The sequence below is a fragment of the Phascolarctos cinereus genome, unplaced genomic scaffold (assembly GCF_003287225.1).
Source record: "Phascolarctos cinereus isolate Bilbo 61053 unplaced genomic scaffold, phaCin_HiC Scaffold_1;HRSCAF=81, whole genome shotgun sequence".
Classification (NCBI taxonomy): domain Eukaryota; kingdom Metazoa; phylum Chordata; class Mammalia; order Diprotodontia; family Phascolarctidae; genus Phascolarctos; species Phascolarctos cinereus.
Genome location: NW_027555514.1, coordinates 220,660,761 through 220,686,467, shown reverse-complemented (window position 1 = coordinate 220,686,467; position 25,707 = coordinate 220,660,761). Strand labels below are relative to the sequence as shown.

At 42.5% G+C, this 25,707-nt stretch overlaps 1 protein-coding gene across 1 annotated transcript; it reads left to right on the top strand.

The window, feature by feature from the left end:
• The first annotated feature begins 392 nt into the window (after window positions 1-392).
• Window positions 393-23,421, top strand: SDR9C7 (short chain dehydrogenase/reductase family 9C member 7). The gene is made up of 4 exons (XM_020990292.2): window positions 393-693; window positions 6,728-6,986; window positions 8,276-8,439; window positions 22,771-23,421. The coding sequence occupies exons 1-4, from the start codon at window positions 393-395 to the stop codon at window positions 22,989-22,991; spliced, it is 945 nt and encodes a 314-aa protein (XP_020845951.1). The 3' UTR covers window positions 22,992-23,421.
• The last annotated feature ends 2,286 nt before the right edge of the window (window positions 23,422-25,707 follow it).

Here is a 25,707-nt window from a genome sequence, read left to right as displayed (position 1 = left end):
TTGCCCTAGTCACTCCATAAGGGTAGAGAGCCCACACATTCACGACCTAACCCAAACTGTCTGTCACCACTAATGTCCCAAGGATTTTCAAAAACAGCAGCCACCAGCATCAGGAATGGGGAGATAAGGAGGGAGCTGCCATTAGAGGTGACAGGGTTTCAGGTCAGACTTGAATTTCTTGCATCAAAGTTAATTGTCAATGGTACCCGCCTATAAAAAAAAAAAAAACCATGTTTGGGGCCTGCCCAATAGTATCTGTTGCAAGGAGTTGAAAGGAAGGGTAATTTTTTGTCTCCTTGGTGAGTTCCAGAAAGCCTGGGGTGAACCTCCCTGGGCCAGAACCTCCAGTTATCTCAGACCCTGGGGTTCCCTCTCCCCTGAACCCTGACACCATGGGTGGCATCATGGACATCTCTTTCGTGTACCGATGGTTAAAGAACTTAAATCTGGTCCCAAACCTCTCTGACAAGTATGTATTCATCACTGGCTGTGACTCTGGCTTCGGGAACCTTCTGGCTCGGAAACTGGACAAGCGAGGGATGCGGGTGCTGGCTACCTGCTTCACTGAGGAGGGAGCCCAGGAACTCCGAAGGGCATGCTCCCCCCGGCTACAGATCACCTTTTTGGACGTCACCAAGACAGAGAGCATCAAGGCAGCAGCCCAGTGGGTGAACGCCCAAGTGGGAGATCGAGGTGTGGAGCAATCCGACTTCTCTGATTTATTCTTTCCTTCCTTCCTCTTTTTCCCTCCTCTCTCCTCTCCACCCCCTCAACCCCCTTCCTCACATTAGGAATCCTTTTAGCAGCTCTGACGGAAAAGGCAGGGTCATCAAGTGAAGGGCAGAATCAGTATGGATTTTCAAACTTTGGGTCTGATAGAAATATTTCTAGAGCTCTCAAGGGGCTGGTTTTTTAAGGGATATAGTGTTTTAGTTATGTTCTTGGTAGAAGAATCAGTGGGGGATCTAGAGAGAACAAACCACCTTTCCCCGTGCTTTTGGCTGGGTTCTGGTTCACTCATGCCAGCAGGAAGTAAGAGAGGTGCTGTGTGAAGCAGGGCTGATTCTAGAATCAGAGCTGGAAAGGACCCTAGAGGTCATATCCTACCACCTCATTTTACAAATAAGGACATTGAGGCCCAAAGAGTTGAAGGGTCTTATCCAAGTCACATCCTTGTAAGTTTCTGAACCGGTATTCTCTCCATCTTGTCACTTAAAGATGGTGCCTCTCTGACACTCTGACAGACTTATCATGAAATTCTTCCTGGTGGCTAATCCCTGTCTTTCTTACTACAATGGAAAACATAATTCTTTTTCTGGTGGGGCTAAGCAGCAGTCAGAGAGGTGAGTTCTATGTGCCTCAGATGAGAGGGCTGATAGGTAGAGGAGTTTTGTTACTTTCTATCTATACAGAAGAGAGAAGGAAAGCCTTGTCTTGTATGTAGATCAAAGGGAACCGATGCTTGGCCAGCCTTAGAAGTTAAGTGTCTTAGTATTGAGGGCAGCGGATAGAGCTCTGGGTTTGGAGTCAGGAAAATCTCAGTTCAAATCCAACCTCAGACACTTACTAGCTGGGTGACCCTGGGCAAGTCACTTAACTTTTATATGCCTCAGTTTCCTCAACTGTAAAATGGACGTCAGAATAGCATCTACCTCCCCGAGTTGTTGTGAGGATCAAAGGAAATGACATTTATAAAGGGCTTAGCCCAGTGCTTGGTGCATGGCAGCCTCTTAATAAAGGCATATTTCTTTCCTGCTTTCCTTCCTGTCCCAGGGTGGTAACAAGGAGGAAGCAGGGAGGCTAGTACCAGGTCTGAGCTGCCCAAGAAGGGAGTGTATGGAGGCAGAGGGAGGGATGACAACTGTCCGAGTCTCGAAAGCCGAGAGGCTAAGGGGGGAGTTTGCCATGTGTCATGACCTCATCCTTGCTCCTCCGAGGTGCTGGCATCGACCTGTGCACACACGTCTCTGCTGGTGGTTAGCGCCAGATCAGATGACCAATCAGCAGGCCATGGAAGCCGGGATTTCTGGGTGCTGCTCCTACCTCTGCTTGTGACTCATGCCTGGACAAACCTCTTTTTCCTTCCTCTGCCTCCCTCAGATTGCATAAGGTCTCATCACCCTGTTCCCACCCTGCCTCCTGGCGCTTGTGGTAAAGATTAACTCTGTCAAGTCTGGGTCATGTTATCTAGCTCTTGCGTCTCACTCTGCTTTCTCCTTATCAGTGCAGGGGAGAATAGAGTCCTGCTGGTGATAGCCCCCAGGGATTAGGAGACTGTAGCTGAGTAATGGCAGCTATCTTGTGCCTGTATCCCTATGACCCTGAAATAAACCAGCCAGAAGAAATGTAGTCAGCTCTACCAGTCTGGTCTTTCCAGGACTCTTCCCCTTGGGGGACTCTTATGGGCAGAGGGGTCTCCAAAGAGAGAGGCATGTGCCAGGGCTGAGGTAGGGTGGGAGAAAGGAAGTTTGCGTGGGAACAGGCATCGCCCCTATTAACTATATGATCACAGACAAGCTAACTCACCTCTCAAAGCTCCAGTTTCCTTATCTGTAAAGTAAGGATTGCCTTCCTTGTGCTGTTGACCTCACAAGGTTGTGAGGAAAGCATTTTGTAAATGTTAAGGCATTACCTAAAATGGATTTTTTTTTTAGAGGCAGTTAGGTGGCTCAGTGGATAGCGCACTGGGCCTAGAGTCAGGAAGACCTGAGTTTAAATCTAGCCTCAGATACTCACTAGCTGTGTGACCCTAGGCAAGTCATTTAATGTCTATTTGCCTTAATCCCCCAGCGAAGAAAATGGATACTTCAGTATCTTTGCCAAGAAAACCTCACGGACAGTATGGTTCATGGGGTCCATGAAGACATGATTGAACAACAACAGAAGTGTATTTTTAGTATAAATTGTTTTGGTTTTGCCTATGACTTTGTTGATGCAAAGGATTTCCAGTGAGGAACTGTCTTCTCCCAAAGCAGACCTGCACCTACTCTGAAACTCAAGAGTCTTAGAAAATTGTCTGGGACACTGGGACATTAAGTGACTTGCCTGAGGTCGCAGAGCCAGTATGGGCCAGAGTCTTCTTGACTCCAAGATCAGTTGTCTATTCAACTTTGCCACAGTCTCTCATTAAGACTATTGTTGTCATTAACATTAGCAATAATGATGATGTCTGCATCCTTAAAGGGACAAAGGAGGAGTCTTAGCCACCTCTCCACCTAACCAGTAGAGACAGTAGAAATCATTCTAAGTGGGAACACCACTATGTCCCCCAGACATAGACTATCTTCTCCTCAATAGGTGGAATGAGGTTTTAGTAGCCAAGTGGGAGATGCTGGCCTCATTCATTTTCCTACAGGTGCAAGGTCAGGAGCAAATGGAAACTGAGGTGAAAGGAGATGAGCACACCATAGATTTAGAGCTAGAAGGCTCTCCTCTTATTTTACAGATAAGGAAATGGAGGCCCAGAGAGGGTAAATGATTTATTCAAAGTCACATAGGTAGTAAGTGGTAGAGCTTGGATCTCCAAACGCATATCCTCTGACTCCAAAGTGAGTGTTCTTTGTAATGAATAAGAATGGTAGATTCAAGTGAGGAGACCAACGTTTGAGCCCCAACTCATACTGGCAGTCTGGGAGCACTGAACTGAGAATCCACAGACACCTAATGAACAATCAGGTGGTAATGAACAGCTAAGTGGCACCATAGTAGATACATAGATTACAGGTGTGGATGGAGTCAGGAAGACCTGAGTTCAAATCTGGCCTCGGACACTTAGTAGCTGTGTGACCCTAGGCAAGTTACTTAACCCTGTTTGCCTCAATTTCCTCATCTGTAAAATGAGCTGGAAAAGGAAATGGCAAACCACTCCAGTATCTTTGCCAAGAAAACCCTAAATGGGGTCATGAAGAGTCAGATACAAGTAAACAACAATAAGAGACCTAGAGTTTAATCTTGGTTCTGCTAAATGTGATCCTGAACAAGTCATTTCCCTCTTTAGGGCTCAGTTGCCTTATCTGTAAAAGAAGAGAGCTAGATTAGCTCTATTTTAGCTCTAATAGTCTATGCATCTGACTGTTATTATCTGTGGGCCATTTCATAAGAATCCACAATTTTATCACATTACTTTTGTAATATTTTAATATTACAAATATTTTCTTTGTAGATATTCCCTCTGTGGTGGATATCACCTATGTAATCTGAAACCCCTCCGGGCTGTGGCCACCATGAGTCATCCCTCTGCTGCCCAGCTGGTGATAAAGGCTCTTCTAACTTATCAAGGCTGGTTAGAATCCAGCACCATGCCCACACATGAACTGTCTTGGAACTACCATAGCTTGGCTTGGGCCCTACTAGTCTGCAACTTCCTCCCAATGGAATAGAAACCTCTAGAGGCCAGGGACTCTTTCCTTTTTGCCTTTTTAGTCTCAAGGGCCTACCACATCTGACATGCACTAAGTACTGAAGTAAAGGTGATGCAGTGGGCTAAAGTGTCTGACTTGGAGTCCGGACGGACCTGAGTTCAAATCCAGCCACAGGCACTTGCTAGCTGTGGAACCTCGAGCAAGCCATTGAACTGTTCTTGGCCTCAGTTTCCTCATCTGTAAAATGGGCATAACGATGGCATGGAACTCCCAGGGTTATTGTGAGCATAGGGGGACTTTTAGAAATACTTTTACAAACCTCAAAGTGCTAGTTATTATTATGAATAAATGTTTGCTGATTGACGAACCTCAAGAACCCAGCTACCCAAGAATAGCTAGACAATCATTTAAATAATGTGGCAAAATCAACATTTGACTTTCAATGTCCCACTATGTCTCAGTGGGTTTGATGCCAATAACAGGGGTGGAGCTGGGTGGAAAAGCATGAAAAAGGTTGGAGACCTTTGGCCCATTTCCTTCCTACCCTGCAACAAACCTGTGGCCTTTGGCTTGGTGTAAAGGCCAGTCCCAAAGTCCTGGTATCTCTGCAATAACAGTAATAATAATCCACCCTTTTAGAGTACTTAATAAAGAACTTTCCTTATAATAACCAGTTAGATAATATAAATTTGTATCATGAGATAAATGAATTTTAAAATTTTTTCATTTTATTGATGAGGAAACAGACACAGAGAAGTTAGCTGACTTGCTGGTCAGACAGCCAAGATGTGGGAAAGTCAAGATTCGAACTTGTATCTTCTGACACTAAGTTGAGTCCTCTTTCCACTATACTGTAAAGCTTGCTTAGACTCCATTGCTTCAATTTTTAAAATTTATCTTGAGATTTAAAAAAAATTATTTCCTTCCTCCTTCCATTAAAACAGCAAAAAATAAAATAAAATAAAATCCTTATAGCAAATATGCACAGTCAAGCAAAACAAATTCCCACATCGGCCATGTCCGAAAAGTAGGTGTCTCATTCTGCTGTCTGAGCCCTTCACTTCTATGTCAGGATGTAGGCAGGATGGTTTCTCATCAGTCTTCTAGAATTATGGTGGTTCATTGCATTAATTTGAGTTCTTAAGTCTCCCAAAGTTGTCGGTCTTAACAGTATTGTTGTTATTGGGGGTTTTTTGGTTTGGTTTGGTTTTTAGGAAGCAGTTAAGTGACTTGCCCAGGGCCACACAGCTAGTAAGTGTTTGAGGCGGGACTTAAATTCAGGTCTTCTGACTCCAGGGCCGGTGCTGTATCCACTGCCATGTTGTTGCTCCCTTTGCTTCCCTCAGTTCACTCTATAACAGTTCATTCAGGGTTTTCTAAAACTGCCCCTTTCATCATTTCTTACAGCAAAATAGCATTTCATTACATTCCTATGCCAGAATTTATTCAGCCATTCCCCAAGCGATGGGCAACCACTCATAGTGGGGTGCCCATAGTACTCGTGTACTATCCCTCTTAGGGCATTTGGTGGTGCAATGAAATGAGCACTGGGCTTGGAATCAGGAACACTCATGTCCCTGATGATCTCAGACACTAGCTGTGTGGTGCTGGGCAAGTCACTTAATCCTGTTTGCCTCAGTTTCCTCATCTGTAAAATGAGCTGGAGAAGGAAATGGCAAACGACTCCAGTATCTTTGCCATGAAAACCCAAATGGGGTCATGAAGAGTTGGACAAGACTGAAATGACTAACAATTCATCTCACAGAGTTGTGGCAAGGGGCAAATAAGATAATGTTTGAAGAAGTTTTTTGTAATGCTAAAGTAGTAGAAATGTGAGTTCTTGTGGGGTGCTAAGGTGTCACAAGATATTATTTTATTAATATTTAAAATTAATTTAATAAATTAATGTTCATTATTTATTAATAACAAATATTAATATTTCTTAATTTATTAGCATATACATTCATATTTACAAGAAAGAGCATGGTCTCTGGAGTTGGGATCTGGGTTTAAATTCCTAGGCCTCAGTTTTCTCATTTAAAATATGGAGGTTGGATTAGGTGACCTTGGAGGGCCCTTCCAGCTCCAGATTATAATTCTATGATGGATTAAGAAGCAATATGGTGTGGTAGATAGAGTCCTGGACTTGGAATCAAGAAGACCTGGGTTCAAATCTTCCCTCTTGCATTAGTTGTATGACTGCAGGCAAATAATTGAATTTTTATGCATTACAGGTGCCTCCCTAAGACTAATCTATTAAGTAATGGCATGGATTGCTAAGAATTTCCTTATACTGATGAAATCACTGATCTGTTGGCATATCTCACAAACATTTTTCTTCTCTTTTTACTTCTCCCTTCCCTCAGGGCTCTGGGGTCTGGTGAATAATGCTGGAATTGGCCTGCCCAGTGGCCCCAATGAGTGGCTGACCAAGGAGGACTTTGTAAAGGTGATAAATGTGAACCTGGTGGGACTGATTGAGGTGACCCTGAACATGCTGCCAATGGTCAAGAGGGCCCGGGGCAGAGTCATCAACATGTCCAGCAGTGGGGGCCGAGTGGCAGTCATTGGCGGTGGTTACTGCGTCTCCAAGTTTGGTGTGGAGGCCTTCTCTGACAGCATCAGGTGAGGGGATCCCATTCCTTTTACCCAGCCCACTTTATCTCCTAGTCTGTTTTTCATTAAGTGGGAAAAAGAAGGCTCCCTTTGGGGTCATCAGCCCCAAACTGAGGAGGAATTCAGTTCCAGTCTGGAAAGCTCTGAAAGAGGCATTTCTGGAAGAGTATGGCTCATTGTTTTCTCCTTGTGCAGGACCAAGTCAGAAGGAGAAGGCTTAACCTTAGTGAAGGACTTTTCTTTAAAAAAAAAAGATCTTTATTGATAGCCCTTATTTTATTTTGTTTTTTAATCACCTAGATTTTACCCCGTATCCCTTCCTCACTGAGGGATCTTTTAACGTTCAAACAGGAACAGGGGTGGGGAGATGAAGTTGAGCAGAACTGGATTATCTTCCTCCCCATAGATGTCCCAGTATGGGAAAGAACTCCATCTAGTAGAAGGCTCAACCACCATATTGAAAAGATCAAGCTTCAATCAGTTAGCAGGCAGTGTTTTAGTGACTACTTAGTGCCAGATGCTGGTGATATAAAGATAAAAATGGAACAGTCCTTGCCTTCAAGGAGCACACATTCTATAAGCACAATACAATACATATGATGGCCAGGGAAAGGAATTAGGCAGGTCACAGGGTTCTGAGTGGAACCGCAGGGCAATAATTTTTCAAGTATTTTCCAGTAGCAATGGCAATATTGATTTGGTTACTATTCCCTGAGAAAGAGATAAAGTGCCGGAGAGTAGGGGGCACCATGGCATGAAGCTGAGGGGCAGATATGAAGATGCCTGTGCTGGCTAAGCCCTGGCATCATGGCAGATGGCTAGAAGGGGAGGAAGCTAGAACAGAAGGTCTCTGAAGACCTTATGCCCTCAAGGACCTATATACTCAAGGAAGAAACTATACTCCCACAATTCTATTTCTTTTCACAGTCATCCTTTTCTAAACCCTCAAACTGGAAGGAAGTTGGATGTAGGAGGTTCAAGAGTGGGTGGCTGGGATGTAGTAACTAATTCTTATTCCTGAAGGTCCTGCCCTTGTAATTGCTAGTAGTGGTTAAGCACTGAAAGTCATTTGCATGAATTTTATCGTGTGTGTGTGTGTGTGTGTGTGTGTGTGTGTGTGTGTGTGTGTGTGTGTTTTAGGAAGTTCCCCAGGTACAAATTTCAACTGGTTGGAGAACATGGGTATCAGGGTGTAGATGAGCTGACACCCCCCTCCCACACACAATTGTCCCTGCTAAAATCTAGAAAGTCTTTGGAACTGGAGCCATATTGAGCTAAGTTCATAACTTTCCTACTAGGAGGGAGCTCTATTATTTTGGAGTGAAGGTCTGCATCATTGAGCCTGGAAACTACCGGACCTCCATTTTGGGCAAGGAGGACATCGAACAACGCATGCGACACCTATGGGAGCGGCTGCCCCAGGAGACAAAGGATAGCTACGGAGAACAGTACTACTACCTTTGTAAGTATGAGTGGGTTAAAGGTGAGCAAGGACATGGCTTCTGGACAGCCCAAATCACTCGGTTCTCCAGTATTTTGAAACAAGTGTAGGGGAGAGGGATGGAAAGAACTTGGGGAGAGCCTTAAAGAGGAAAGGAAATCATAAATGGATAGTCTGTGTGCATGTGTAATCTTGACCTTTTAGACTTGGATCTCAGGTTTGCTTATCGTTTTTTTGTTTGTTTATTGTTTATATCAGTCAGGGGATCCCTTGTTTTCCAAATAGGGAAAGTATGATGAAGTCATTTTAATTATCTGTCTTGGGATGAAGATTTGTTGTTATTGTTTTTGTTTGTCCTTCCTTCTCTAAAAGGACCAGTGACATCAGGAAGGTAATGTCATGACTTGCAAATGAATTAGATTTAAGATGAAGATAGAGGCCATAATGAGGGCCCTAGGAAATAATACAGTGCCCCAGGGGGTAGCACCTTGCCTAACAATTAGGAGGTGTTTAAGAAATGCTTATTGACTGACTGGCTAGTCAGGTAATCCATCAAAATCATTGATTGAGGATGCCATGTGGAAAAAGGATTCTTCCCCCGAGGATAGAACTAGGAGCAGTAGAAGTTACAAAGAGGTCATTTAGGCTCTATGTCTGTACAAACTTACTAACAATTAGAGTTGTCCAAAAGGGGAATCAGCTGCCTCAAGAAGTGGTGGGATCCACTTACTGTGGAAGTCTTCCAGCACAGTCAAGTCAACAAATATTTATAAAGCACCTACTAAGCACCAGGCCCCAGGGATAGAAAGAAAGGCAAAAACAGTCCTCGTCCTCACAGAACTCACAATCTAATAGGGAAAAACAAGCAAATAGTTGTGTACATACAAGATATATAGGAATATATATATCTGTATATCTATCTATCTATCTATCTATATATAGATAGATAGATAGGTAGATAGATAGATAGATAGATAGATAGATAGACAGATATAGGAAGGTGATTTCAAAGGGAATCTGGGGAGGGGAAGACTAGGAAAGGCCTCTTGCAGAAGGTGGGATCTGAGCAGACTCTTAAAGCAAGCCAGGGAAGTGAGGAGGATGGAGAATCAACAATGTGAGACATTGAGGTCAAAGGCATGGAGTTGAGAGTTGAGTGTTGTGTTTGTGTAGGCCAGTGAGCAAGAAGGTGAATGAAATGTAAGATGGCTAGAAAGGGTGGAAGGGGCTGGATCACGAAGGATTTTAAATGCCAAATGGAAGGTTTTGTATTTGATTCCATAGGTAATAGGGAGCCGCTGGAATTTATCGAGTAGGAAGATGATGTGATCAGATTTGAGTTTTAGAAAAATCACTTTAGCAATTGGGTGGAGAATAGATGAGAGTGAGGAGAGATTTGAGGCAGGGAGGCAAATTACAAGGCCATTATAATGGTCCAAGTGAAAGATGATGGAGATACCAGGGTGATGGCTGTGTGAGTGATGAGAAAGAGTCATACATGAAAGATGATATAAAGGTAGAAATGACCTTATCTGACAACAGACTGGCTACGTGGGGCTAATGAATTAGGCACTGAGGATGATACTGAGGTTACCATCCTGAGTCATTGAGAGTAATAGGAAATTGGGACGAGGGTAGGGTTGGGGGGAGGGCATGAAAGGAACGAGTTCTGCTTTGGCCTTGTTGAGTTTGGTATTCCTGCCGGACTTCCGATTTGAGATGTGATACAGCGTTGTAGCTCAAGAGAGAAACGAGGATTGGCTATATAGAACAGGCAATCATTTGCACAGAGATGATAATTGAACCTATGAGAGCCACTGAGACCATCAAGTAAGATAGTGTAGAAGGAACCAAGAAGAAAGCCCAGGACACAGCCTGGGCAACTCAGACAAAAGCAAAAATCAAAGGGCACAGTAACTACTCCTGACTGTGTATACAACATTACATACCCGTAATCTGTTCTCTCTGAGCATGTCATCCCCCCAAACACACACACACACACACACACACACGCATACATGGCTCAGATACTTTAAAACATTGGGGTTGCATAATTTGTTGAACATAGCAAAAATGGAAGGAAATAGATCAAGTATTCCTATATGGAGCTATCTGCCCATAGCTATCCCTTGCTTTCAGTATATTTCCTGATTCTACTCTTGGGATATGTATGGAGAGGAAAGAGATCCCTGAAACACACACAGCCCAAAAGGGATCCAGGAAGGGGATCTGTCCAGGGTCCCATCTCAGGATAACAGATTGTAGAAGGGGAAAAGTAGAGACAGAAACCAGTTCCCCCTCCCCAACTCCCGATAGCTGCCAGTCTCAAGACCTGGAATCTTCCAGCGAAGCGGTTAAGTGGATAGTGAGACAGTGACAGGGCCAGGCTTGGGGTCAGGAAGACCTGAGTTCAAATCTGGCCTCAGACACTTACCAGCTGTGTGACCCTGGGGCAAGTCACTTGACCTCTGTTTGTCTCAGTTTCCCCATTTGTAAAATAGGGATCAAAATAATACCTACCTCCCAGGATTTTTGTGATGACCAAATGATATAATAATTATAAAGTGCTTAGCACAGTGTCTGGCACATAGCAAGTGCTATATGTCTTAGCTGTTATTAACCTACTACAGACGTGGTTTCTGCTCCAGTGTCTCGATCACCTTGGTGGTGTTTGTCTTTAGTTGCCACACCCTGGGCTCTTCTGGTCTTATGGCAAAGAAGCCAGAAAGGCCAAAACCAAGAATAATAGCAGCCCATTCTTTGTCACCCACCTAGCCACAAGGAAATCCCATTCCCGAGGGCAGGAGGCAGCCAACCTTGGTCAGCAGCATGCGGATCTCACGATTTTCTCCTCCAGAGCACATTGAAGCAATACTGCTTCCCTGCTCTGGAGAGTAGAGGGTGAAGCCTCACTTCTCTTTTGTCTATATCCCTCAGTGGAAGAGTCTAGGGCTCTCAGCTTCCCATAGAGATGACGACAAAGTGATTTTTTTTTCTGAGAAAAAGACCCAGCAATGCCCATTCAGAACTGAAAGAGACCTCACATGTCATATACCGTGAGAGCATCTCAGAGGCCACCTCAGCCAGTCCCCTCTTTCTATACATGCTGAAACCAAGATCACACAGGTAATAAGGAATAGTCAGGATTTAAACCCAGGTCCTCTGGTTCCAAATCTAGTGATTCTTCCTGCTGTGTCATCGTGTCTCAAGAAAAGTGATTTTATATTCTAAGTATTTATTTTAATAAGGCACTCTCCTAGACATTCCATGCCATTCTCTCTCTATGCCAAATATGAAAATGATTGCCATTTAAACAGATGAGATGAGTCGTGGAGACTTGATAACACAAAAGCACTTTTCCATTATACAGAAATAGTCTCTATTCTTTATAGAACAGAGTTGGAATGAGATACAGTTTACAAATCTGAATGCCTTGATAACAAATGGTGGTAGGGTGTGTGGGGGGGAACTCTTGCTAAAACTAGGAGTGCTGTATTAAAATTCAACAATACAAAAGAACTTTTCCATAATAGGTGACAAAGGTGCAATATTGGAACACCAGACAGTTCATAAGTATGAGGCATGAACAAAACTATTTCATAAAAACAGCTGTTCTGTTTGTGGTAACCCCCCTTCCCCGCCCCTTCCACACGCCTACCTTGATCTTCCACCATTTCCTTTGCTCCAAGAGCTCTAATCCCAGGACAGGCTGGATGCTCTTCAGCTAGCATCCCAATGTAATACTTTTAGAACTTAGAGCCGTCTGAGAGCCATCCAGCGTGGTGTCACGGTCAATTATAGCACAGTAAATACTCTTGAATGAAGGAAGGAATGCTTCAACTCTAAACCATCCCCATGTCTTCCCAGGCTATTCTAAAGCAGGAATTCATCTATCTATATAACTGTGTCTCTGGTCAAAGTGCTTTGCCTGGCAGGTTAACTATCAAAATCATTGAATCACAGAATTTTAGTAGGAAAGAACTTCAGCTACTAGTCCAACCTATACCTGAAAGGAATATTTATAATAATAATAACAACAACAACAATATTTATGTAGTGCTTCAAGTTTTGCAAAGCATTTTATAAATATTATGTCATTCTACCCTCACAACAGCCCTAGGAGGAAGGTGTTATTATTATCCCCATTTTACAGATGTGGAAACTGAGGCAGACAGAGAAGAAGTGATTTGCCTAGGGTCACATAGCTAGTAAAGTGAAATCTGAACTCAAGTTTTCTTGACTCCATGTCTAGAGCTCTGTCCGCTCTATCTACCCTTATGCCCACCTAATGTTCTTACAACCTCTGCTTAAGACTTCTGGTGAGGTAGGACCTTCGAAAACTTATTTTCCTCCCCGTTTTTTTCGGGGGGGAGGCAATCAGAGTTAAGTGATTTGCTAGCATCACACAATCGAGGGCTGGACTTGAACTCAGGTCCTCCTGACTCTAAGGCCGGTGGTCTATCCACTGCACCACCTGGCTGTCCCGTCCTATTCCCTTTTTTGACAGTTCAAAAGGTTAGGAAGTTTTTCCTCGACACCAAGCCTGTAGTTGCCTTTTTGCACCCATGGTTTCAAGTTCTGCTCTCTGGGGCCAAACAGAACAAGTCAAATCTTTCTTCAGCATGAGAGTAGCTTCAATGTTCCCCACTCTGACACCACTCCCCCCAGTCGTCTCTTCTTTTGGCCCAACTCCTTCAACCTCTCCACCATCCCAGTTACCCTCCTCTGCCTCCTCTCCAGTTTATCAGTGTCCTTAAACCACGGTGCTCTGAGCTGAGGACAATACTCCAAATGAAGTCTGACCAGGGCAGAATACAGGGGGACTGCCATCACATCCTTTTTCCTGGAAACTCTGTCTCTCAAGGCAGCCCAAGGTTATTTATATTCACTTTAGTAACTGCCACTAAAACCCCTGGAACTTTTCCTTCTGTGCCTTCCCCAATCTTGTGAAGTTGATTTTTTTTTCAGCCTAAGACCATGATTTTCCATTTCTCCATATTGTTTTCTTTGTTAGATTCAGCCCAGTACTCTAGCCTGTCAAGGTCCTTTTGGATCCTGGTTATCATGTATCTCACCTCACCCCTGGCTTTGTGTCATCTCATCTGCAAATTTGATGAGCACAGCTTTCTTTTATTTATCCAAGTCACTGATAAAAATATTAAACAGCACAAGGCCACCCGCAAGACCTTGAGGCACTCCTCTGGAAATCTCCTGTCAAACTGACTTTAACAGCTGTTCTTTGAGTCTGGCCATCCAATTTGTTTAGAATGCCTCTAATTGCACTATCATTTAATTTACTTTATCTTTTCCTGTACAAAAACAGCATGATGATTTTTCAAATGTTAAAATCTGTGTAAATTAATTACAGCACACCACTGATCTACAGTTCAGTAACATTGTGTTGGTTTTTTCCAAGTAAATATTAGTTTTGTATGACCTCACCTTGTCCTGTCTAACTCTTTGTGACCTCATATGAGGTTTTCCAGGCAAATACACTGGAATAGTTAGTCATTTCCTTCTCCAGCTCATTTTACAGATGAGGAAACTGAAGCAAGCAGGGTTAAGTGACTTTTCCAGGCTTATATAGCAAGTAAGTGTCTGAGCCCAGATTTTAATTCAGGAAGATGAGTCTTCCTGATTCCAAGCCCAGAATTTCATGCACTATGGCACCACCTAGCTGCCCTTCCTCTCCTTACTAGATGTTCCTTAACCATCTCTTTAATAATCCAATTTTGAATTTTCAAAGGAAATGAAGTTGAGCTCACTGGTCTGTAATTTTCAGAACCTCCCTTTTCCAAAGGTGGAGACAATATTTATTCTCCTTCTATCCTTTGGTACCTCTTCCATTTTCCATGATCTTCAGATATCATTGACCATCATATCTGTGAATTCTTTCAATACTCAAAGATGCAGTTCATCTGGACCAAGTGACTTGAATTCATGACGGACAACTAGAACAACTCTTATTATCTCTCCGCATTTTAACTCCCCATCAGTCATTTTTGTCTTGTCATTTCCAATGCAAAATTCCTTTTGGCAGAGAAACAGAAGAAAAAAGAAAGAATTGGACAGCTCTGCATATTCTCACTCTGCCAGCTATTATGGTCCCATCCACTTCAAGCAACAGTCCTATTCCTTCTTTGTTCCTTCTCTTTCTCTCCATAGAGCCTAAAATATAAATCTTGAGGGGCAGCTAGGTGGTGCAGTGGATAGAGCACTGGCCCTGGAGCCAGGAGGACCTAAGTTCAAATCCAGCCTCAGACACTGGACACTTAGTAGCTGTTTGACCTTGGGCAAGTCACTTAACCCCATTGCCTAGCCCCCCCAAAAAAGTCTTTATTGAGTTCAATAATTACCTAGTCAACTTCAGTCCATTCTGAGCTTTAGCACTCCTGATACTATGTAAATAGAACCATCGAGCACTCTCTATGTTCATCTATCAGTTTCTTCATCTGTAGAATGGTATCAGTAATGGAATCCAAGAATCACAGACTTAGAGCTGGAAAAGTCCTCAGAGATCATCAAGTCTTGTCTCCTTGTTTTACAGAGGAGGAAACTGAAGCCCAGAGGGGTTAGATAATATATATGAAAGTTTTTGCAAATTATAAAGAACCATACAAATATTTGATGTTATTATTCTGAGACAGCTACCTACACAACTAACAAGTTGGTTTAGGATTTTATCTCCTCTTACCTAGCTTGTTAAAATAGACTCTTAATTGTTCTCTCCTCAGTGCAGCTGATGTGATTTTCCTTGAGCATAGATCTCACCATGTCACTCTCCTTCTCCATAAACTCTAGCGGCTTCCTATTTCCTTTGGGATAAAATGTAAACTTCTCTGTTTAGCTTTTAAACCTTCCCCCAACCTATCTTTCCAGCCTTATTGTACAATAATCCCCCTTCCACATTTTGCAATCCAGCCAAACTGGACTTTTCTCTTGTTTTTCACGCACCACACTGCATCTCCTATCTCTAGGCCTCCGTATTGGCCAGCCCCCATGCCTAGAATGTACTGTCTTCTCACTTTCACCTTGTAGGATCTCTGTCTTCCCTCAAGGTGGAGCTCAAGCCTTCTCTTCCTATTGAAGCCTTTCCTGATCTTGTCGTCTGCTAGGGCCTTCTTTCTCAAACTATTTTGTTTTTCATTCTGTATATCCATATATATCAATCTATTGATTGATCAATATATTTATTGATCTGTCTATAATAAATAAATAAATCCATACTGACTCCCCTAGTAGAATGTAAACTTCTTGGGAAGAGGGATTGTTTCACTCCAAATACTTATATCTCCATAGTTTGGCATTGGCATAATACACACAATACATTCCCATGGGTTGATTGACAAGTTTTCCCAAGTGAAATGTGGTTATTCAAAATGGACCACAGTCCAACACTATGCTGTAAGCTCAAATCAGTCGTCACAGCTGTCTCTTACGAGCCCCTACCCATTGCTAGGAGCTAGGTCAGTTTCTTCCAGACTCCCCTAACTAAGTCTGGCAAACCTCTGTTTGGCAAGCCTTCTGCATGAGTTTTTATTCTTCCATATATATTTGAAAGAGCGAGGCTTCTTGATGCAATGATTTTTCACCAGTATTCACTCTAGAACGGTAATGGGAAAATAATTTTACTATTTGACTTGAATATAGTCATAATTTTTAAAGTCTTTTTCTTGGGTGTTTTTTGGTTAGGCAATGGGGTTAAGTGACTTGCCCAGGGTCACACAGATAGCAAGTGTCAAGTCTGAGGTCGGATTTGAACTCAGGTCCTCCCAAATCCAGGGCTGATTCTCTACTCACTGCGCCATCCAGCTGCCCCAAGAATATACTTTTAAGAACACAATTTTAAACTTAACCTGCATTATCCACATTTTTTCCATCATTCTCTTATTTTTTTTTTTGGCAAGGCATACAGTCTTTTTCTTAAAAAGAAAAAGCTGAAATTGTTGGATATTCGTCTGGACCTGTGATTTCTTTGGTGAAGATATCTGCAACTCTCTGTGACTATCATCTTAGAGAGTTTTCTAGGGGTACTGAGGAATTAAATGACTCAGTGGCCATGGTCACACAGCTAATAACTGTCCTAGGCAGGATTGGAAACTAGGACTTCCTGACTCAAAGGTCAGCTCTCTATGTGCTATGCCATGGTGCTTTTCACTGAAGTTATAGTTCAAATGACGCAGTGATGTGATCATCTGATGACTCCTTTTATGAAGCCAGCTCTCAAATATCATCTTTATTATACCAAGAAACACTGTATTTTTAGCTTTGATCTTTGTAACTTCTTTTTAAAAATCACATCTTATTTGTTCTGTAAATCGATATCAATAAACTGCTGACAGCTATACCCTGTACAATGTTGCCCCAGCCACCCCTAGTTTCTAATGCTGTCCCTAGTTGGTGATAACCAAGCCAGCATGGTGTTTGAATAAAGAGTTCATCAGGAGTCAGGAAAACCCAAATGCAAGTCCTGCCTCTCACCAGTAGTGTGTGACCCTGGGTAAATTATTTAACTTCTCCAAGCCCCAGGCAGCCCTCAATGTCTATAAATTGCTGAGTAGGGAGAGTGAGGAGGAGGGAGAGGGAATTTCTTTTTCTTTCTTTCTTTTTTTTTAGGCAATTGGGGTTAAGTGACTTGCCCAGGGTCACACAGCCAGTAAGTGTCAAGTGTTTGGTCTGAGGCCAGATTTGAACTCAGGTCCTCCTGACTTGTGGGCAAGTGCTCTATCCACTGCACCAGGTAGCTGCCCCGAGGAAATTTCTTAGAGGACAGTTCTCAATACAAATGAAATCACAAGCCCAATCTAAAAACAATCCCCAAACCACACACTCATCCCCATGACTTCTGGCAGGTCATTTTAAATCTCTGGGCTCCAGCTTCCTCATCTGTAAAATTAAGGGCTGGACTAATTGATTTCTTTTGTTTAAAAAAAATATTATTAATATATTTTGTTTTCATATCACCTACATTTCCAACTATTTCCCTCCCAGAGGCTCATCTCTTATAATAAGGAGTTCTTAAAAGAGGTTTTTAAAAGTTCGGCAGAACTAACCAGAATGGAGCAGTTAAGTGGCACAGTGGATAGAGCACCAGCGCTGGAGTCAAGAGGACCTGAGTTCAAATCCAGCCTCAGACACATAACACTTACTAGCTGTGTGACCCTGGCAGATCACTTAACCCCATTGCCTAACCAAATTAAAAAAAAAAACAAAGAACTAATCAGTGTATTAAAAAAAAATTCTGGTATTCTACACTCACAGTCTCCCCACTTTTGTCAAGAAGTGGTGGGGTGGGGGAAGGAGGGAAGATATCATATCTGTTCTTTAGTGCCAAGCATGATCATTATAATTTTACAGTATTCAGTTTAAATTTTTTTAATGTTCTATTTACATTGCTGTAGTCTTTGAGTATATAATTTTCCTGGTTCTACTTATTTCACTTTGCATCAGTTCATAGAAATCATTCCATGATTCTCTGTATTCTTCATATTCATTATTTCTTAATATTCCATTTCATTTATGTAGATATTCCCCAATTAATGGACATCTGCTTTGTTTCCAGTTCTTTGCTACCACAAAAAAGTGCTGCTGTAGGTATATTGATATGCCTAGAGTTTTTGGACTAATTGGTCCCTAGATCCTCTTGGGAAGCTCTAAAATTTAGTAATTGGGAGTTGAAGATAGTCTAAATATAGAGAAGTTGAGTGGGTGTTTCCTTCTCCTGGTTCCTGGGAAGTGGTAGCAACAGGGTTCTGGAGAGCATGTGAACATCAGGATTGAAGAGAAATATGTGAGCTAGAGAAAAAAAAGGGGTTTGGGAAGGTGTGAAGCAGAGGAGATAGGATAAACTGTGGAGACATACATAGCCCTCTAGCTGAGATTTCTACTGGTACTTGGAAGACGCAGGAAGCTGCTTAATGGGCAAGAGCAAGGAACGTTGTGGGGAGAATTATGGAGAGAGAAGGGAATCATTATTAGTATGGTAAAGATGATCATAGAACCTAGACTTTTTGAGTGAAAAGGAACCCAGGGCACCTGGGTGGCACAGTGGATGGAACACTGGCCCTGGAGTCAGGAGTTCAAATCTGGCCTCAGACACATAACACTCACTAGCTGTGTGACCCTGGGCAAGTCACTTAACCTCATTGCCTAGCCAAAAAAAAAAAAGGAACCCAAAGACCAATAAGATGTGGTTCAAATCCTATCTCTGACCCTTACTAGCTGTGTGACCCTGGACACTTAACTCATACCCAAAAGAGAATATTTGTATAACATACTGTGCCTAACAAATGGTCATTTAGCCTTTGCTGGAAGAACTCCATTGAGAATCTACTTTCTTACTCTTCCCAAAGGCTATAAAAATGTGCATACCTTTTGACTCAGCAACAGCACTTCTAGGGTTGTATCCCAAAGAGATCATAAAAATGGGAAAAGGACCCACATGTACAAAAATAGCAGCTCTTTTTGTGGTGGCAAAGAATTAGAAATTGAGGGGATGCCCATCAATTGGGGAATGGCTTAACAGGTTGTGGTATATGAATGTAATGGAATACTATTGTGCTATAAGAAATGATGAACAGGCTGACTTCCAAAAAACCTGGAAAGACTTGTACGGACTGATGCTGAGTGAAATGAGCGGAACCAGGAGAACATTGTACACAGTAACAGCCACGTTGTATGATGACTAACATTGATAGACTTAGCCCTTCTCAGGAATGCAAGGATCTAAGACATCTCTACAGGTCTCATGATGGAAAATGCTATTCACATCCAAAGAAAGAGCTATGGAGTTTGAATGCAGGTCAAAGCATACTATTTGCTATTTTTTCCTTCTGTCTTATTTTGTTTCTTCTTTCTGGTGATTCCTCCTACTGGTTCTAATGCTTCCTTACAACATGACTAATGTGAAAATATATTTAAAAAAAAAAGAGAGAATCCAATTGGGTATGGAAATCTGTTTTACCCTACAGGGACATAGGGGGAGAAGGGAACAAGAGAGCAGCAGGAGAATGATAGAGAGGAGAGCAGATTGGAAAAGGGGGTAATCAGAAGCAAACACTTCTGAGGATTGACAGGGTCAAAAGAAAGAATTGAATAAATGGGGGAGGGCAGGATAGGATTAAGGGAAATAGAGTTAGTTTTTCACAACATGACTACTATGGAAGTGTTTTGCATAACTGCACATGTATAACATATATTAAGTTGCTTGCCTTTTCAATGAGGGTGGGTGGGGAGAGAGGAAGGGAGAAAATTTGGAGCCCAAAGTTTTAAAAACACATGTTTAAAAAAATGTTTTCACATGCAACTGGGAAATAAGAAATACAGGAAATGGGGTACAGAAATCTATCCTGCCTTACATGAAAATAGAAGGGGAAGGGGATAACAGAAGGGGTGGAGAGATAGAAGGGAGGGCAGACTAGGGGAAGGGATATTCAAAATGCATGCCATCTTGGGGCGGCAGGAAGGGTGAGATGGAGTGAAAATTTGGAACTCAAAATCTTGTGGAAGTAAATGTTGAAGACTAAAAATAAATTAATTAATTAAAAAAAAAAGAGAGAGAGAGAGAATCTACTTCCTCCTGGGGGAGCCCATTCTATTTTTGGATGGGTCTAATTGTTGGGAAATTTTTCAACTTTCTTAGTTGAACTTTCTTAGTTTTACCTTCTGAGGCCAAGTAGAATCATTCTAATCCCTCTTCCATGTGCAAGCCCTTCATATACTTGAAATCATCTGTGAAGTCCTCCCTGAGTAATCTCTTCTCCTCTCTGAAGATCTACAGTTCCTTCAAATCTTCCTCATTTGGCATGATCGTGAAACTCACCACCATCTTAATCCTCTTCTTCTGGATGTTCCCCAGTTTACCAACATCCTTTATAAAACTGTCCTTTCCGCATAACCTTCAGTCTTTTTGGCTACCAGTCTGTATCATTGTTTCCTCAATCAGTCCAAAGCTCCCCCTCCCCATCCCTCTCCTCACATGAGAAGGACATTGATAAGCTGGAGGGCATCAATCCCCTCATTTTATAGTAAGTCAATAAACATTTGTTAAGTGCCTACTATGTGCCAGCCATTGCACTAGGCACTGGGGATACAAAAAGAGGCAAAAGATAATCCCTGCCCACAATGAACTCATATTCTAACAGGGAAGGCACCAAGCAAACAAATACATACAAACAAGCTATATACAGGACAAGTAGGAAATAACTGGGAGAGGGAAGGAACTAGAATTAAGAGAAGTTGGGAAGATGGGATTTTAATTGGGACTTGAAAGAAGCCAGAGGAGGCAGTAGACAGAGATGAGGAAGAAGTCCATTCCAACCATGAGAGACAGCCAGAGAAAATGGCCGGGGCCAAGAAATAGAAAGTCATGTTCTTGTAATGGCAAATAGGTAAATGTCACTCAATCACAGGGAGAATAGGGTACAAGAAGGATGGAAAGGTAAGAGGAGGCTAGGTTATGAAGGGCTTTGAATGCTAAACAGAGGATTTTGCATTTGATCTTGGAGGCAATAGGGAGCCACAGGAGTTTATTGAGTAGAGGCATGACACGATGGAACATAGGCTTTAGAAAAATCACTTTGGTGGCTGGATGGAGAATGGACTAGAGTAGAGAGAGATTTGAGGCAAGTAGATCCACCAACAGGCCATAGCAATAGTCCAGAGGTGATGAGAGTCTGGACCAGAGTGGTGACAACAATGTCAAAGGAGAGAAAAGGAATATATAAGAGATATTGTAAAAGTGAAGTTGATGGGCCTTGGCAACAGATTGGATGGGGAGTGGGAAGTGGGGGGAGGGGGAGTGAAAGATAGTGAGGAGTAAACGATGACACCTAGATTTCAAGCTGGAGGGACTGGGAGGATGTTATTGTCCTCTATAGGAATAGAGAAAGTGGTGGGGGTGGGAGGTGAGAAGGGAAAAGGGGAGGTTTATGGGGAAAGATAATGAGTTCCATTTTGGACATATTGAATTTAAGATGTCTGTTGGACCTCCACTTTGAGGTTTCTGAAAGGCAATGAGATTAGAGGTCCCTTAGGTTAGGTAAATTTGAGAATCATCAGCATAGAGATGGTAATTAAATCCATGGGATTTGATGAGATCACCAAGTCGTACAGAGGGAGAAGAGAAGAGGGCCCTGGACAGAACCCTGTGGGACACCTACAGTTAGAGGATGTGACCTGGATGAGGATCCAGCCCAGGCGAGAAAGAAGGTGTGGTTAGGCAGTTGGGAAGAGAACCAGAACAAAGCAGTGTCATGAAAACCTAGAAAGAAGAGAGTGTCAAGGAGGAGATCACCAGTGTCAAAGGCTGCAGGGATGTTGAGGGAGAATGTGGAGAAAGAAAAGGCCTTTGGATTTGGCAGTAAGAGATCATTGGTGACTTTGGAGAGAGCAGTCTTGGTGGAATAATGAGGTCAGAAGCTGGATTGTATGGGGTAAGAAAAGGCTGAGAGGAAAGTGGGGCGTTCCTATTGTAGACAGCCTTTTTGAGGAGTTTACCTACAAAGGGCAGAAGATATATAAGATGATAGTTAGTGGGGTTGGAAGAATCAAATGAGGGCTTTTTTTTTCAAGGTGGAAGAGACATGGGAATGTTTATAGAAAGTAGAGAATGAGGCAATAGAGAGGGAGAGATAGAAAATAAGTGAAAGAGGGAGGATGACAGAAAGCCAATTTGTGGGAGGAGATGGGATGGAACGGGATTGCTTGCTCAGGTAGAGGAGTTAACCTTGGTAAGGAATAAGGCTATCCCATTATGTGAGACAGAGATGATGGAGGAGATAATGGAAGAGGACATAGGTGTGATAGGAGATGAAGAAGAGGGAGAAAGAGGGAACTCACAGCAGATGACCTCAATTTTCTTTTTCTGTAAAATATGAGGCAAAGGGTCTCAACCTACAGATGAAGAAATGGAGGTTGAGAGAGGTCTAATGACCTCCCCAAAGTCATACAGGTAGCAAGTAGCAGAGCAGAAATTTATGAGCTACGTTGATTAAGGGTGACCGAAACAGTGGGCTTTCCCAGGCCATCTGATTTCAGATCAGTTTTGTCACTATTTCATGTGTAATATGCCCGGTCTCTTTCAATAGACTATAATCTCCTAAGGGTAGGAGCCATGTGTTTTTTATTCCCTTTGTATTCTTCTCAGCGTCACTGCACATACTTGGGATGCAATTAATGTTTAATTGAATGAATGAGTGAAATAATAATGAGACATGGGGGAATAGTTGGCAGACAGTCCTTAGAATCTCATAGAAGAATTAGAAGAGATGGGCATTAAAGGAGATGGCAGGAGAGGTAGACAATTTTATGCAGAATCACTGACCTTGTGACTTTCTTTGTCCTCTAATGCAGACACTAAAAACTTAAAAAATTTGACCAGACTGGCAGAACCGAAAATCAGTGAGGTCACAAACTGTATAGAGCACGCTCTTACCTCTCGAAGTCCCCGGATCCGCTACAATCCTGGCCTGGACGCCAAACTTCTCTACATCCCACTGGCCAGCTTCCCCACACCACTGACGGACTTCATTCTGAGCCGATACCTCCCAAAGCCAGCAAACAGTGTACTATGAGACACTGAGAAAAGGGTATTGGGGTCTGGTAAGGTGCATGGAAGTCTCAGTGTGGCTGAGCATGAGGAGCCATTTTCTTCAGCTGAAACTTTCACCCCCAGAACTTTTTATGCCCCTCAGAATGAGCTCTCACCAAGCCAATGCTTAATGCAAACCTAGCATAGCATTCCCAGGTTCAGAAACCCCACCATGATGCTGGGAAGCCACAAGAGTATAATAATAACCTACATTTGCACAGTATTTTCTTGGTTTACAAAGCACTTTCTTCACAATAACCTTATGAGGCAGATGGTAAAGTATTATTCTCTCAATTTTACAGATAAACTGAGACTCAGAAAATTGAAACGATTTGTCCAAGTTTGCACATTTAGTCAGTAGCAGAGGTAGGAGCCAAACCTAGGTCTTCAGATTCTACAACTAGTGGTCTTTCCGTTACACCCATTTGCATTGCATCCCCAGGATGGCCAGCAATTAGAGCTCTTGAGATTTTTGCTGACCTGCAATGCCAAAGTCAAGAAGAGGGCAAGGAGTTCCTTCCAAATATTTAACCAATAAATATAATCAGTTCAAATTCTCCTAACTAAAGAATGGTGAGGAAGTTGTGGGGAGTCATTTGCAAGAAGATACCATTTTTTAAATGTCTTTTCTATTTTTGATCTTTGAACATAAGGAAAAGCTCATCCTCTCACCCTCCAAATTGGAAGTTGTGAGACAATGCCACAGTCATCGTATCCAAGATTCTTATCCAAGTAAAAACCTTGAAATGCTTTCCCTAGAATTTCCCAGTGTTTTATTCAGTAGATGGATGCTGTGCATATTAATAAACATTTACAATCTCTGCCTTTGAGGACCTTATTCTATGTTAAGACACATGGAATTAATAAAGATAACGAATTAGAATGTTCCAGCAAGAAGGGACCTCTCCTTGCTGGCATTTGTATTAAGGTTTCTCACATCCATCCTGTGAGGTAGGTCCTGTTATCAATCCCATTTTATAGATGAGGAAACTGAAGTTGAGAGAGATTAAGTGATTTGCCTGGGTCACAGAGGCAGTAAGTGTCTGAGGCAGAATATGAACTCAGCACTTCTTACCTCCAATTAGGCTCTCCATTTCATCACCTAGCTGTCTTATAAACACTTTAGGGACCAAATTTTGGCTCAGGAAAAGATCTCCATGGCCATCTAATCCAAATCCCTCTATAAAATAATGAGAGTCAACTAGCTGACAATAACAAGGGTCTTCTAGGCTTAACCTGAAAACCTTTAGTGAGGGGGATCCTATTACCTCCTGAAGGGGTCCTGATAGGTTGCCCTGTATCTAAAGCCAGTTTTCCCAGTCTCGGGAGCCCCGTGGGTTGCTGCATGTAGGAATGCAGCTATGCACATGTGCTTCCTGTCATGACTTCACATTTATTTCCCTTCTAGTAAGGGCTGGTATGAGAAAAATGAGACTGCTCCAGTGACTAGATTCTCCCTGGCATCCCTGCCCCTCTACACTCTTTTTCCAGATTCGTGGTGATTGTGATTGGTGGAGCCCAGTGGAGAGGGTAGGGATGCAGAGAGCCCTCCTCTTTCCTTTCCCCAACTTCCTCTTCTCCAGCCAGGAAGCTCCCCTCTCTGCTACAGCCGAGTCAGGGAAAAATCAACTTAACTGTTTTTTCCCTCTCCGATTCCTCTACTCAATTTATTTTCTATTGCGTGTAGTCTGGGGCTCAGGCTGGTACAGGATAGGAAGGCCAAAAGGAAGTTAACCTCTACTACCAGCTTGGCGTAGACAAATACAGGACCAGGGAAGCAAGATCCAGCTAGGGAGATGCTTTTTTTTTTTTAATCCATGAAGATGAGACTGAAAATGTTGTTTTCTATTTTAGGGTAAGGGGAAAGAGTTGACTACATAACACAGAGGTTCTTACCCTTTGGGAGGGTCATGGGTCACTTGGGTCCATATTTGGGGAAAACCTATAGACTCTTCAGAATAATATTTTTCAATAATTGAAGGAAATGATAAATTTTAGTTAGAAGTTAGTGAAAATAACTGCAATTTTTCCCATCCAAGTCCATGGACACCCTGAAATCTATCCATAGACCCTTGAGGGGGTCTCTGGACCCCAAGTTAAGAAACCCTAGATTAAAAGGAACTCTTTCCAAAGTCTACATTTTTAAAAGTAAAGTTTAGCTGCTAATTTTTTTAAAAGCTGGTTGTTTGTTGGGTGGATAAAAATGTCCTTTATGATTGAGTGTTCAAAAAATGTTCCCCTAAAAAAAAAATCCCCCTGGGGCACACTAATGAAACATGCAGAGCATGTTTATGTTACTAGTTCGTCCTGGGATAAGCAGAACAGGGCAAATACCTAAAGGGAAATTTCTTGTCAGCTCTTCTCCCTCCCCCTGCCTTTCCCCACTCCCACCATGTTTATCTTTTCCCCAAGATAAACAACCCTAGTTCCTTTAACCAGTTCTCATATGGCATAGTCTCATCCGTCTGCTTGGTCTCCTAAGATTTTCTTACAAGCTGGCCAAAGACATTTTTCTAAAATGGAATTGAACACGGTACCTTAGGGAGCTCCATTAGAGGAGATCTTCCTAGGGCAAGTTACAATGGGACTTCCATTACCTCCTATTTTCCTAACACTATATCTTATCGTAATGTAGAATGACACTCCTGCCACCACCACCACCACCACCACCACAACCATACACACGCTTGTTATAACAG

Excerpts from the sequence above, each read along its gene's own strand:
- SDR9C7 (XM_020990292.2), top strand. The coding sequence starts at position 393 with ATGGGTGGCATCATGGACATCTCTTTCGTGTACCGATGGTTAAAGAAC. Across the intron at positions 6,987-8,275 it reads GCCTTCTCTGACAGCATCAG|GAGGGAGCTCTATTATTTTG; the intron begins GTGAGGGGATCC and ends CTTTCCTACTAG. Across the intron at positions 8,440-22,770 it reads AGAACAGTACTACTACCTTT|ACACTAAAAACTTAAAAAAT; the intron begins GTAAGTATGAGT and ends CCTCTAATGCAG.